The following is a 14,119-nucleotide window of genomic DNA, read 5'->3' as shown; positions in this document are numbered from 1 at the left end:
TATTCATTAACATTTCACCTCGTCATTTTACAATTGCAAAGTTTAAGATGAGTTAGTTGAATTTGTTTTTGTGTTCCGCCAAATGAGTATGTCACGGATTTTTTAAATTCCCTATGAAGATTGACCAATTTCAGGGCTTGGGTTTGGTAATATTTATTAATAGATTACGCAGTCACGACGAAGAAGTCTTTGGAAAACAACGTCCTCTTTGAATGGATTTCCTAAAGAGAAAAATGAGAAGATGAAATGGGCCTTCCGGAAATGGGCGTTCCATGAAACAAAGCGCAGCAGCGCAAGCGCATGGTGTGATTTCGGTAAGCTCACGCAATTCGAATGGACTGAAGTGAAGAAGTATCAGTAACAATGCTCCTCTCGTAAAACATAGTGAAAGCGTAATATGAGAACGTGTGCCGTAATCAGAATGGGTAATTTTTTTGTAAGAATTGTTTAGTTGAAGACTGAATTTCTTGTTCATGTTTGATGCAAGATGATTCCGCGCGGGAATTTCAGGCGAGGATCGTTCAGTGTTTTCTTACTCGGTTGTTTAATAGGGGCAACACTTGCTCTTATTTTGCATTACGTGGAGGAAAAAATTGTCACAGTACCATACCAACCTAGTCATAAAACCCCCAGAAAAAAGCACTCGAATTTTATTCTTCATAAGCATTCAAATAGAGACCTAATTGATTATGAGGATTTGATGTATAACTCATCGAAAGTAAACGAAACTGAAGCGTATCTGTTAGCTCAGACCGTTCATGTAATGTGTGTTGTATTTGTACGGGACGACCGTAAGGCTGTCACGGCTCGTGATACGTGGGGGTCACATTGCAATAAATTAACTTTTTTCGGGCCCCCCAAAAATTATTCCGTCCCAGTTATGGAGCTTCAAGCGAAATCTTCATGGCATTTTTTGTGCGAAGCCATTCGAATTTTATGGGAATCTCACAAAACAGTTTTGCATTGGGTCCTATTTCTACCAGAATCACAGTTTGCCATTCCTGAAAATTTGCGTATGTATGTGGCAAATTTGAGCTATGAAAAGCCGTATTATATGGGACATGCCATCAAGTTTTGGGGTGTGGACTACAATGTAGCTCAGGCTGGCTATGTACTGAGTAAAGGTGCCGTCAGAGCAATTCGTAAAAAATTTAACGCGACTGATAGTTGCGTTACAGGAGGAAAATTTTGGAGGAATGAAGATTATTACCTTGGTAACTAATTTTACATTTTTGTCAAATTACAGTTCAACAGAACATTAGAAAAAAAATAGTCGCAAATGTTATAATTACAGGGAAGCATTTGAAGGAGATGGGGATATACCCAGAAGATACAAGGGATTCGTTTGGAAAAGGAAGATTCCATGGGTACAATTTCAATCAATTGCTTTTCCCTGGTAAAATATCATCTCTAGCTAGTTATTGGACTAAAGGCATTTATCCTGTGAAGGAGGTAATTATTACTTAGTTCATGCATATTAAAAGTTAAGCTATCTTGTGTATAATGCGAACAATCCTCAATTGCCTTTGCTATCACATTTACTTCACTTATTACTATCATTAACTTTCCTGCTGGTATCAACTCACCATTTACTGTTATTTATTTTACTGACTTGAGATAAAATTCTGCCTATGTAAACAAAATAGCAGTTTTTATTAATTAACAGATTTTTCGCTTTACAAGCTCTACATAATGACTAGAAAATGCTCTCGGAGCTATTGAAACAAAAAATTTATTTGATTGGAAAACATTCATTGGCATAATTACAGAATTCCAAACAGTTGTAAACTGATAGATAACTGTAAAGTAAACTGATTGATATATTAAAATTTGGCTCTTAGAATTTATAACTTGGAATTCATGCATCTTTTTACATGTTGTAGTAAATCAGAGATGGTAGGCATTATTATTTGGTAGTCTACTATTTGAAGGTAAGCTTTGGACTGACTAGAAACTGTACCCTCCTATATGTCTTAATCTTGCCTAACAAGACAAAACCTGACACCCCACCCTACAATAAATTGTTCTTCACTTCTGCATCCATTAAATCTTTCTTCATTTTGTTCCAACATCCTCTAACATGGGTTAATTTACGTTACAAATGGTCATGTCTAACATGGGTTAAATGGAAGAAGGGACCATTTGGTTTCAATTTTGCCCAAATAAAGACCTCAATTTATCTATCTATCTCACCCTACCCTATGTAACATCCTCCCCTCTATGGCAGTCTTCAGCATTCCATCGCCAATCAAAATGCTCTGCATCCATCTTTCCATTTCTCCCGACAATGCTCTCCAGCCATGCTTAGTATTTCTTTGTTTGATTTCCTATCCATCCATTTTACTGTTTCCAACTTTACCCACACCCACTTTTAAAAAGTCCCAGATGCTTCCAGTACCAAGTTTCCAGGTTGTACAAAGCCTTGTTCCATAACAAAATTTTCACTTCTTTCTTTCTCTGGTCTTTTCTTAACCTCTCTGTCAACAATTCCATCCTTCTTGTGAAAGCTTCTATTTATATCACAAGTCTTCTTCTCATATCCCTAATCGTGTGACCATTTGTTCCACATTAATTGTTCTACCTGCTATACTTTATGCTCTCACATTTTATCGCTTAATTTAACCTTCCTCATGCTCATAAACTTCATAAAATTTGTTTTGTTTACATTTATTCTCATCCCATACCTTTTGCATTGACTTTCCAGTGTACTCAGCATTGCCTGCTACCTCTTGGTTGAAACTAAAAGAAAGTTGTAACTGAAACTGAAAAAGTTGTATCATCTGCAAACCTGACTACCTAACTTTTTGTATGTGTTCCGCACCCACTTTCATTTCTATCTTCAGTTCCTTCCATGCTTCCATACTACCTCTACACTACTTCTTCCACTTAAACATTGAAAAGCATGAATGATAATGAGCACACCCGTTTACCCTTTTTCCGACCACTGCCCATTCCAACTGGACTTCCTCAACACTGACCTGGGCAGCCTGAGTCATGTATAGACCATGGATAAGTCACCTATCCCTCCAGTGTACTCACATCTTCTGTGATACATTCATAAATTCTACCCAATTCACTCCATAAAACCCCTTCTTTAACTCAAAAAAATCCATCCTGAATATTCCTCTCTTATTGGTGACCCCATGACTACAATGGCATCACGCATGCCTCTCCTTTTCCCAAACCCAAACTGATCATCCTGAAGTAATCAATCGCCCTGCTCTCCATCCTCTTGTTGATGATCCTGAGAACCACTTGAGCTGCATGCAAAATCAAATTAATTGTTCTCACATGATGTAGCCTTTCCCTTCTCTGGGTTGGAACTAACATTGATTAGATGAAGTCTTCTAGCCACATTTTTCCCCCATAAATGCCATAAATAAGCTCATAAAAACTCTATCACAATATTTAAAACCCTTAGATCCAAAAAATGTTACCTTCCCCCACAGACTTGTGTGATTTCAATTCCCATGCATCCTCTTCTAACTTGCCGTCAAATATACCTGGATGTAAACTATCCCTATTTTCTTTTTGTCTAAATTTGCTGGATTGAAATCTACTCCAAATATATGCTATATGCATTCTTTCCAGCTCCCTTGAATCTTTATAGGGTCAAATAATAGTTTTCCTGCTGAATATTCATTGTTGTTTGTGGATTTTCCCTTCTTACTTTTTTTTCTCTCATCTTGTTATTTTACAATGGTAAAATGTAAGATAGATCCCACAAAAACAATAAATGTACACCCGCATTCTGATAAATGGTCATAGTGGAATTACCTCTTGTCGTACCTTGACAATAAATATTCATTTAGGTCGTAAAAACAACTCTTGATTAGAAGAGATTTTAACCTTGATTTAAGCATGTGATATGAGTTGGTATCTTTAATGCCTGCTGGTAAGTGATAATAAATTTTAATGCCAGCACAAGGGGTCCTTTTTGAAACAAAGAAGAGGAATGCTGTATTTAAATGCACCTTCTTTCTTTGTCTTGTGACATAGCAATGGACATCTCATTTATTTCAAATAGACACATGTTTTCTAGAACATGCACACACACATGATATATGTACAAACGTGTTACAAGTAAGATTAAAAAATTCATAAAATGAGATCTACATGATTCTCTTTTTTGAATTTCGGACATTATCTAATAACTCTTTTATTGCATGGTCATTACTTGATCAACACCCTTAGCAGAGCCCCAAAAGATAATTTCTTAGCACTCTAGAGATTGGAAATTAACAAATTTGGCCGCTTTTAAAACCACTGATCTATAACCTTTGCTAGGTTTCTTTGGGCATGGGAAATTCTAGAAAGGTTACTGCATAGAAGCCTAATATGTTCATTCCAGTTTAAGCTTTCATCAATAATTAAACCTAAAAAGCTGATAGATCTTTCACCCATCTATACAATGCACCCATTTCACCCTTCCTTTCTTAGCATTCCACAACCACAGACTGCTTCCAGTATGCTTCTTTCTCATTTTTATGTACCTGCTTCAGTTTTAGTATAAATGTTTTCTTACCTTCTTGTACCTAATTCTGCATTTGCATTCATCCATTTCTTTCGATCATCTATCTTCTCAATCGTCTCAATCACCTTCCCATAATCCTTGAGTTACTCGCTCTTATAGTTTCATTTGCAGTTGTCTATGTCCCTTTTTAATGTTCTGATGTTTCTTTTACTGTACCCATCTCTCTGTCTTTATCAATACATTTTTCTACTACCTCCTTGTACTCCTTTTCTTTTTCCAAAGTAATGTTTGAACCATCTATGTTATGTGTCTTCCTTGTTTTTTACCCCGTGAATCTGCATCCAGTCCTAGGAAAGTATGAATCAATCATGCTGCTTATAAACAATAAACCAGATACCAGACATTAGAAAAATTCCAAAATTATTAAAACTTAATGAAAAATTGGTGAACGTTTGTGAGCAGTTAGGGAAAAGCATTGTGTTATAGGTTGTGGAGGTATCCACATGGTACTATGGAAAAGATGGATGTAAGAATTTTAATGGTTTAATGTGCACTATTTATGATAGAGGAATTTGGTTTGAAGATTTTGTTAGATAAGTGTTGGCTGTCATCCCGATGAGAGGAAAGACATGTGAGGACTATAGACCACAAAGTTTGATTTTTCATGGAGCTTAAGTGGTTCTCAGGATCATCAATTAAGAGGATGGAGAGCAGTGTGAATGTCTGCTCAGGAGATGATGTTTGTGTTCAGGAAGAGAGAGGCTCATGTGGTGGCATAGAGGTTATGGTGGGGTCACTAACAGAGAGGAACATGGGATACAATCAGGACGTACTTGCTGCTGTCGTAGATTTTGAGATAGGGTTTCACAGAGTGAATTGGATAGGAATAATGAATGTATTACTGAAGATGGGACTGGTTTAGGGGATGAGTGAATTATCCATTTAATTTGTACGCATATCGTCAGACTGGTTAGGTCTGTGTTGCGGATGCATAGTTGGAAAGGGCAGTGGTAGGAAGAGGGATAAACAGCAGCCAATGGTTTTTCATTTTCATGGTGTTGGTGATGGCTTTTGTCTTCTTTGTGTTAAATTCTTCAATTGAACAGCTTCATGTGAATATTCAAATATTACTGGATGTAGGAAAAGGTATTCTGTGAAACCAGAAAAAGTTAAGGAAATTCAAAATCTAATTTCTCTTTCTCCTGAAATCTTTTAAAATACTATTTTTCTCATGGAAAACTCCATGGCTTTGAGATAATTTATTGACAAATTTGTTTGTTTGATCCAAGGCCCTATAGACCTCTTTATCTATTTATCTTATGAAGATACATCTCTTTCCTGTTGTCACCGTTTCCTTCTTTGCTCCATTCCCTCCCATCTGTGAACCCTATCACTTCCTTAACCTCATGCCTATGTATCTGATAGTGCCTCAAGCTGTCGTCTTCATCAGGCCCTTTGTTTCATCTTGAACTTCGGGAGTTCTTGATCATGAAAGCCTCATGCTTATGCATTTATGGTTGCAGAAAAATGACATGAATATTTCTACCAATTGCATAATGCTTTCTTTAAATTACTGCAAGAAATCTCACTCTTCATGGATTGCAATCAAATGGAAATGATCTTAGCAGCGTCCACTGCTACTGTTTAAAAGCACTAGAAATATTTATACCACTTTAATATTTATTCATAGAAACACATGTAGTTTTTTTGGAAATGCCTAATTATTTTGTATCCTAGCATCTTTTTATTTAAATCAAATTTCTTTCATTGGAATCTTTGTTTTAGCTAGCATGCCTTCCAACTGAATATAGTTATTGGTGCAGACATGGAGGATGGTAACTGTGGAAGTAAATGGAGTAACATTATGATGAATATATCCTTAATCAAGTTAATATCAAAACCTGATTAAATTAATATTATTTTAATCAGATTTAACAATTACATTCGTCATGAAATATTTCAAACAAATATATTTTTTCCCACTTGAATTCAGTATCAAAATGTGTCCATTTCTCAAAGGATGAATACATTAAATATTGTATAAGCTGAGAAAGAATATTAACGTGTCAACTTTTAATCAAATAAAATGAATGTTTCGTGAAAATGCTAATGGGAAAATCAATGACTTAAGATTTACAAAAAGTTATCTTTTCAGCTTATCATGTAACGCATTACCACTGATGTCTGTTCTTCATAACTAGAGGGCCAATGTTGAGGATGTGACTTGAAAGTTGTTGGTATGCATTAATTTTAAGTAATATTTGGAGTAAACTGTCTCTGATTCGAGCCAATTGCATTGCCTCCATCCCTAGGGCAGGAATTGTTGTAGTGACTACTCAATAACGTTTCATGGCACAGAGCCTGACAAAATATATCAACACAACTACCTGATATATCAGCTGAAAGTGTTTATGTACGGTGGCCATATTGGAAATCAGCCGGCCCCTACGCCATTCCCAGAGGATTCAGTTTGGAAGAAATTTTTAATAGAAGAGGGAATAAAAGGTAAGAATGTTGAAGATGTTTCTTCAGAGGAATTTTTCAACATTTGGAAGGAGAAAATATCTGGTCCAGCTAACTTCAACAAAAAACTAATGGAAAGTGGACTGCGCATGAGCAATTCAGATGTTTTGTCCAGTATTATTTTGTCAGCAATGGCAAATAATTCATCGGCCAGTGATGATTGATTGACATTGTGGTGATTCTACAGGAAGTGGTGATTATGAAGATGAAGTGATATTTATCAAACGTGTGTTTGGAAGGTGATGTATTTTTTGATCAATTTTGCACCATGTACTTAAATCAATTTTTGGATGTCAGGCTTTTGCCTTTGGTTTGTAATTTATTTGCTAAGAGTGTCCATTGGTACCTGAAATTAATGAAGCATTCCATTTTTTATGTTAATATTTGATGTGGCTTACCCCAATGAGTTAGGTTAGGTTTGCTGATGACCAAGCTCTAGTTTGTTAGTCAGCCAAGGGGTTACAAGCATTGCTGTGTGAATTGGAAATTCAATGGGAGGGATATGGGATGATAATCAGTATAAATAAAACAAACGTTATGTGATTTTCCAGAAAGAGATAGGATAAGTTAAACGTTAATATAGGAGGGCAAAAACTAGACCAGATGGAACAGCTTAATGTATCTCGGAAGTGTTCTGGACTGAAATGGTCAAAGTAGTAGAGAATTTAGGAGAAGAATTTCACTGGGCAAAGAGACTTTTACAAGGAGGAGGGACTTGATGGCAGGGATTTTGAGGAAGGATGTTGGGAAAAGGCTCGTCAAAACCATGGTCATTGAAGCAAGGTATGGATTGGAGGTTTTTTAATTATGGGTGTGGAGGAGGATGGAGAAGGTGAAATGGACATGAAAGGAAAGCAAATGAGGAAGTACTAGGTATGGTGGACAAGGAGGGGGGTTTGTTAGGAGAAATCCTATGGAGGCAGGAAAAATGAATGTAAAGCATATTGATTGTGAATGGGATGTTGAAGACAGTGATAGAAGGGAGAATGTTGGGAAAACAAGGAAAAGGCAGAGAAAGGATGTTGGACGAAATGAAGGGAAGAAGGAAGTATATAAAGATGTAGAGGGGCTTGTTGTAGAGTAGGATGGGGGTTGTGTTTTGTTAGCTAGACAAGAGTAGTTGTGTCCGTCCTAAACCTACCTTAACCTGTATATAACCTATAATAACCCAAAATGGAGGCCAGCCCTTGCACCTCATAGAGGCGACCACTGCAGTAGTGAAAAGGGTGCTTTCCTAGTTGGTTTTATGATGTGTTACGGTGGTGCCATTTTCAACCCCTTGGATATTTTTATTGATAATTACAAATTACCTACGTATGAATCTTTTAATAATCTCTTCTCTTGGGTTGTGTGTGGTGATTATTTTTGATATATATAATATATAATAGTCCAATAAATAAATAAATATATATATGTATACACACACACATATATATATATACACACACACTGTATATATATATATATATATATATATATATATATATATATATATATATATATATATATATACACACACACACACACATTCAAAGACGAAATCCCACCAAACGGCAAACAAATACTCATTTATATAGAAACAGAAATAAGGAAAAGGGATAGGAACTCACATAAAGGACGAACACAGGAGGGGTGGGGAAGGCGGAATCGAGCAGAACAGGAATGTAAAAATATTTCCTAGACCGGGATTTGAACTCCGAATCTTTCCACTTGCCGGGCGGAGGCTCCTAATCACTTGAGCTATGTAGGAAACATAATTTACACTGAGATCTGCGATGCTTTATGCAACCAAGTGCCCCAATTCTTTGGCCAAGAGATGGCGTTAGGGAGCTGTTTCACCCACCATTGGAGAAATAGAAAACACGCAAGAAGAAAGAATAATACCTTTTCCTTATATTTGTTTCTATATAAATGAGTATATATATATATATATATATACACACACACATATATATATATATATATATATATATATATATATATATATATATATATATATATATATATATATATATATACACATACACACACATATATATATATACACACACACATATATATATATACATACATATATACACACGCAGGTACCTGTGTATGCTTACAAATTTGCTTTTGCAGCATGTATGAGTGATGTATGCTCTCCTTTAATCAAATCAACCTGCTGTAAATTTCATTTGACTTTGATGTATATACTTTTATTATGTAATTCATAAATCTTTTAACACAATGGAATCGACTGGTGACGCAGACCAAGGAGGGTCGCCCCGGCATCAGCTGCCGCAGCTGCGGGCCAGAGTGAAGTTCACGGTATCGGCCGCAGTACTGCGATGTGGAAAGTGATGGGAAACCACCCCATCATTCTCTCTAGAATATGCAGCCTTGTTCTGGCATTCGAATATAGTAGAATGGAAAGAATGGCTGCAGTAAACCAATCCTAGGATTGAAAGGCTTACTTATAAATCTCTTTATGGTATCATTTACATTTATGGCGGAATTGTATTTGCTCTATCTTGAGAGCATTTAAATTATTAAACAATCGATGATTTCCATATTGATTGAATTATTTTTCAATTATGCAAACTTGAAAGTTGGTCTGGTGGGTGACATGGCTGCCTTCAAATTCTAAATTTCATTCCAATTCTAATGTTTCCTTCACTGTTGTGTGCATTTTGATCAGGTGTGCTGCGTATTCCAGAATGGCTGAGCCAGGGAATCTAATATCACTTGCCAAGAGTGGCTTGCCAGAATTCCTGGGGGCTTATGAGCCACTACAAATGTCCATAAATTATCATGAAGTGTGCTTAGGTCTTGGAAAACTTTTTCACTCAGTGGTTCCTAAAGGTCATTGGTGGGCACCCAATTTTTTCGATAACATTGTTACCAGAGGTAATTTAGGACTGCTTTAGTGAGGCCGGCAATTGAAAGTACTATATTGAAATGCAGTTGGAGAATGTATCAATAGGGGATTGTCAAGATTCTTAGAAAGTTATTGATGGCTGAGGGTTGATTTTCAGAGCATGACCATAACCTCATTGTTGGAAAATCTCTCCTGTGCATATCTTTTGTGAATCATTACATATTTTTATTACCTTCTGTGTTTTTACAAAGCAGGTGATGATCACCTTGACTGATTCAGACCATCTAGTTCTTTAACAGTATTGCAGTTTCATGTTCTAAGCGTTTTCATGCATGTTATTATTTTTCCAGAGTTACTGATTTAAAATGAGAGCAGTGGAGTTTACATATCTGCATTAATGGGTGCTTTGTTGTTTTCTACAAAATCATCGCTGGGAAATTTTATATCAAGTTTTATAGCTGTTTTACATTGATGTATATGCTGTAAATATTAAATGCGTGTGTTCTAAAGTGTTTGTGGCATTTATTTGAATATTCTTAATCTGAATAAGTAAATTTTAAATGCATGTATCATCTGGCATACATTTCCTTGCATTTTTCTCTTGAGCAATTATTATTTTCATTGTTGTGAGTGAAGTATTTGAACTTGGGCTTGCCTGAAGGGGGATGAATGCCCCCCCAACAATGCATCTGGGATATTTCGGGTATTGTCCCCCTAAAATATAATCCATTTAGCCCAGCAAAATAAAAAAGATATTTCATTGCCTCTGTAGGCTATCAGTCTAGGTACTCTACAAAGATTTAAAAATAGCAAAGTATCCAAATGCAAAATTATTTCCTGTGGAAGATGTTCAAATGAAGACAACACAAGCTGATGGTCTGAATACAACACTTCTCACACACGTTGCAAATTGTCGTCGGTTCTTGACGTCGACGGCTGTCCAGTGTGGGGCTCGTCCTCAACACACACTCAGCCCTTTTTGAAGAGCTTGTGCTACTTAAAAATTGCAGTTTGTGACATGCTTTCATCCTTCAACACTTGGCAAATCATGCCCAATGTCTCTGTAGCCAATTTCCCCAGTCCAGCATAAAATTTGATAGCGTACCGCTGTTCCATTGTTTGTTGCATTTTGTGCTTGCACCAAGTCACTCCACAGGAATCCACTAAAACATGATCTGGCCTGAACATACGCTTGCAGTTAATTGGTGCTGGGTGCATGTTATAGAGCAGATGCCCCACCACCAGGCCTACATGGTGCCAGTGCGCTGGGACATACAGGTACATCGGGAAAAAATCGTTCCCAGTAATTTTTATCCCTGCCACATAATATGCACACATAAATGGACTCGAATAATAATGTCTCCCCCTCCCAAGTTTACATCTGATGGTGAGTTTGTGTCATCAGTGATAAATGCTGAAGGTACGATGGAATACTCGCCTGAGTCGTATTTGGGTGGCGAGGTGGAGCGTCTTTGCATCTGCAAGAGTAAAATGCGAATTGATTACAATGTCACAATATTCACAGCAAAGTTTTGCATGTGGCTAGATGTTTCCATGAGGCAAAGGTGTATCGCGTGAAGTTCTCCTGTTCTAAAAAGGCAAACTCAAATGACATTTTAAAATACATTAATGTTGCCATCATTTAATGCCAGTGGCTGTTTTAAATGGAAGGTGCAAGTTTTCTAAGGTGAAACTCATAAGAATGTATTTCCTATCATCAATGGCTGATGGATGAACTAATATCGATTACATTGTTGTCAGTGGTTCACTGTGCCCAAGCCAATTATCGAAGTTTGGTGATCACAAACCATGAAAGGTTCCATATCAATATACATACTGAAATATACAAAATCAATAAGACAATTTATCAGACCAATTTCCTCCTTTTTGATTTTTGCATTCTGCTTCCCTATTATTGAAATTCTGAGAGCTAAAAATAGATACTACCTCCTTGGTTTGTGATTCTGGCGGGAATATATATTGTGGTTTTAAGAGAAATGAAAGAGGGGACACTGCACCCAGGGCACCATTTACACAAGGGCCCTGGCTGAGGCTTATTCAAGTTCCTCCTGCTGAAAGCTGCCAGGAAGATCCGGTGGTAGTCATTGTAAATTGAAAAGTCATAATTGAAACAGGAAGTCTCAAAAAAGAAAACTGTTCCTATCTGCCATGCTCATAAAATATGTGGGAGATGTATCAGAATGGAATTACAGAAATATTGGTTTGTTGATAAAATATGCAAAAATATGTTGCAAGACTTGATTTGATCTAGACAGATTATCTAAGTATGAATGGTTCCCCTGTGAGGAAAAATCAGCTTGTACCATATTTTTTAAAGGTTGCAATATATCTCCTTAGCTGGAGCCTTAAACTCTTTTAAGGCATTTGCTGACATGTCTGATGGACTTCATTTATTTCCTCTTGGGACATCCTAAAAGTCCATGCTTTCCACTGATGAATATCTATATAGTCTGGTTTTCATAATGAATTACTTATTCTCCGGTACATATAATTCACTACTTTAAATCAATTAAATAGGGACGTAATTGCATATTTTGCCCCTTTTACTGTAGGTAAATTGCACTATTTCAAGTCTCATAAATAGCTGAAAGTCATTATACTTGCTGGAAGATTGTGTAAATCACGACTGTTGACATGAAGGAACCTAGAAGCCATACAAGTTCCATTTTGGTCCGCTTAAATTCTGAAACCAAACTCTCTCCCAAAATTGAAACTAAATGTGTATAGAGATCTGCACTTGTGGAATTGATTAATGATGTGTGGGATCCACTGTCCGCATAATTCATGTATTCCCTATTTAAGAGTAACCAACAAAGTCTTTTTGTTGCTATCATGATCAGTGAACCATGACTATTGACCAACCTTTGAAGATTAAATATATGTGGGCTAAGTTATTGTAAATTTTTTATCGTCAGTTCATTGTGCAAAAATTGATTTTTGTTATATTATTAGCTTGATATTTAATGTCTATTTGGTGCAAGTTTGATTAATTTGCTCCAGTATTGCATCAGTAATTGCCGTTACAAGTTGAAACATATTGAGTTCCCTTGAGGCAATGGTGGAGATAACATGTGACAGCCAATAATCTGCATTGAAATTTTGCTTTCACTTTAACAAAGCATCAAGCCTATGAAGTGCTACATGAGGATAATGGAATGCCTTTTCTTCGAAAGGGCACAGCTAGAAAATGGTTACAAATATTAAGTAGTTTCTAAGGAAGTGGCCTGGGAGCTCCAGTCACTGCTTTTATGACCCATGCCAAGCGTTAACATTGTGAGAAAAAATGGCTGAAGAACTCTGTCAGCAGATGTTTAGCAGATGACTCCCTGGAAAGTTACTCTTGTGGTGTCTCCCACATCTTAGAAACTATCAGAAGTATTGAAAATGTCCCTGGGTGGCACCCACACATTGGTCCCCAAAAGTTTTACCAGAGATTGATTGTGCAGGGAGGGTTGTGTGAAACCCAATGCAGGATTGTGATTATCTCATGAAAACCAAGTTGAAGAGTGTTTCTCATCCTCCTCCCCACAGTCCCCACCTTGTCCTGTGTGACTTTCATCTGTTTTCTAAAGTGAAGGAACACCTTGGCGGTAAAAGTTTTTTCGGAAGCAGGAGTTTGGCAAAACTGAACATGCTTCAACTTGCCACAGCTCCTTCTGATGTAATACTGGAGTTGATCCAATGAAACTTGTACCATGCATACCTGTATATGATGCACAAAGCTAACAACATGGCAAAATTAAAAATTTTTGCGTAATAAATACTGAATAGGTGTAAATTAAACTCCCTCCTTGTCGAATACCTACTGCCTTGATGTCGTGTGAAAGAATGCAATTTCTTATGACTCATAGAGTTGCAATAGTGGTAGTAGCAATGATTAATTCTGGTCACCCATGCCAGACTGATTGAAGGGTCTACATCTACATAGTACCCTGCAAGCTGCCACAAGGGTGTGTGACTAGGGGTGTTCAGTCACCTGTAATTAAGAAAAAACTGCATGCAAAACTCTCAAATCATACCAACCAAGGATCAGGAGTCAATGACTGACAGTCTGTTCCACAGTGAATTGGCAGCAAAGGCATTTGATCCCAATGGGGTGGCCATTTCAAGTGACATTTTAAAAAACAGTATTGAGGAAAGCTGCAGGGAGCCAACTATTTATTTTTCCCATGCAATCAATTATGATGAATCCTAGAAACTATGGGAATTGACTTGAATCTAGGGCAAATAGGTACATGGTT

General features: G+C 36.8%; 1 protein-coding gene across 2 annotated transcripts; it reads left to right on the top strand.

The window, feature by feature from the left end:
• The first annotated feature begins 329 nt into the window (after window positions 1-329).
• Window positions 330-10,352, top strand: LOC139692786 (C1GALT1-specific chaperone 1-like). 2 transcript variants are annotated; one of them, XR_011701786.1, is made up of 4 exons: window positions 330-1,214; window positions 1,295-1,452; window positions 6,787-7,236; window positions 9,249-10,352. XR_011701786.1 is itself a non-coding variant. In XM_071591068.1 (3 exons), the coding sequence occupies exons 1-3, from the start codon at window positions 488-490 to the stop codon at window positions 7,159-7,161; spliced, it is 1,260 nt and encodes a 419-aa protein (XP_071447169.1). In that variant the 5' UTR covers window positions 330-487; the 3' UTR covers window positions 7,162-8,476. The 2 variants fall into 2 exon arrangements, 1 of the variants encoding a protein (XP_071447169.1); XM_071591068.1 differs by lacking the exon at window positions 9,249-10,352 and having other exon boundaries at window positions 6,787-8,476.
• Window positions 10,353-14,119: the final 3,767 nt, after the last annotated feature.

Source organism: Hetaerina americana, unplaced genomic scaffold (genome assembly GCF_022747635.1).
Source record: "Hetaerina americana unplaced genomic scaffold, ioHetAmer1.1.p SCAF_41, whole genome shotgun sequence".
Lineage (NCBI taxonomy): Eukaryota > Metazoa > Arthropoda > Insecta > Odonata > Calopterygidae > Hetaerina > Hetaerina americana.
The sequence above is the reverse complement of the archived record's forward strand: the minus strand, read 5'-3'. Positions and strand labels throughout refer to the sequence as shown.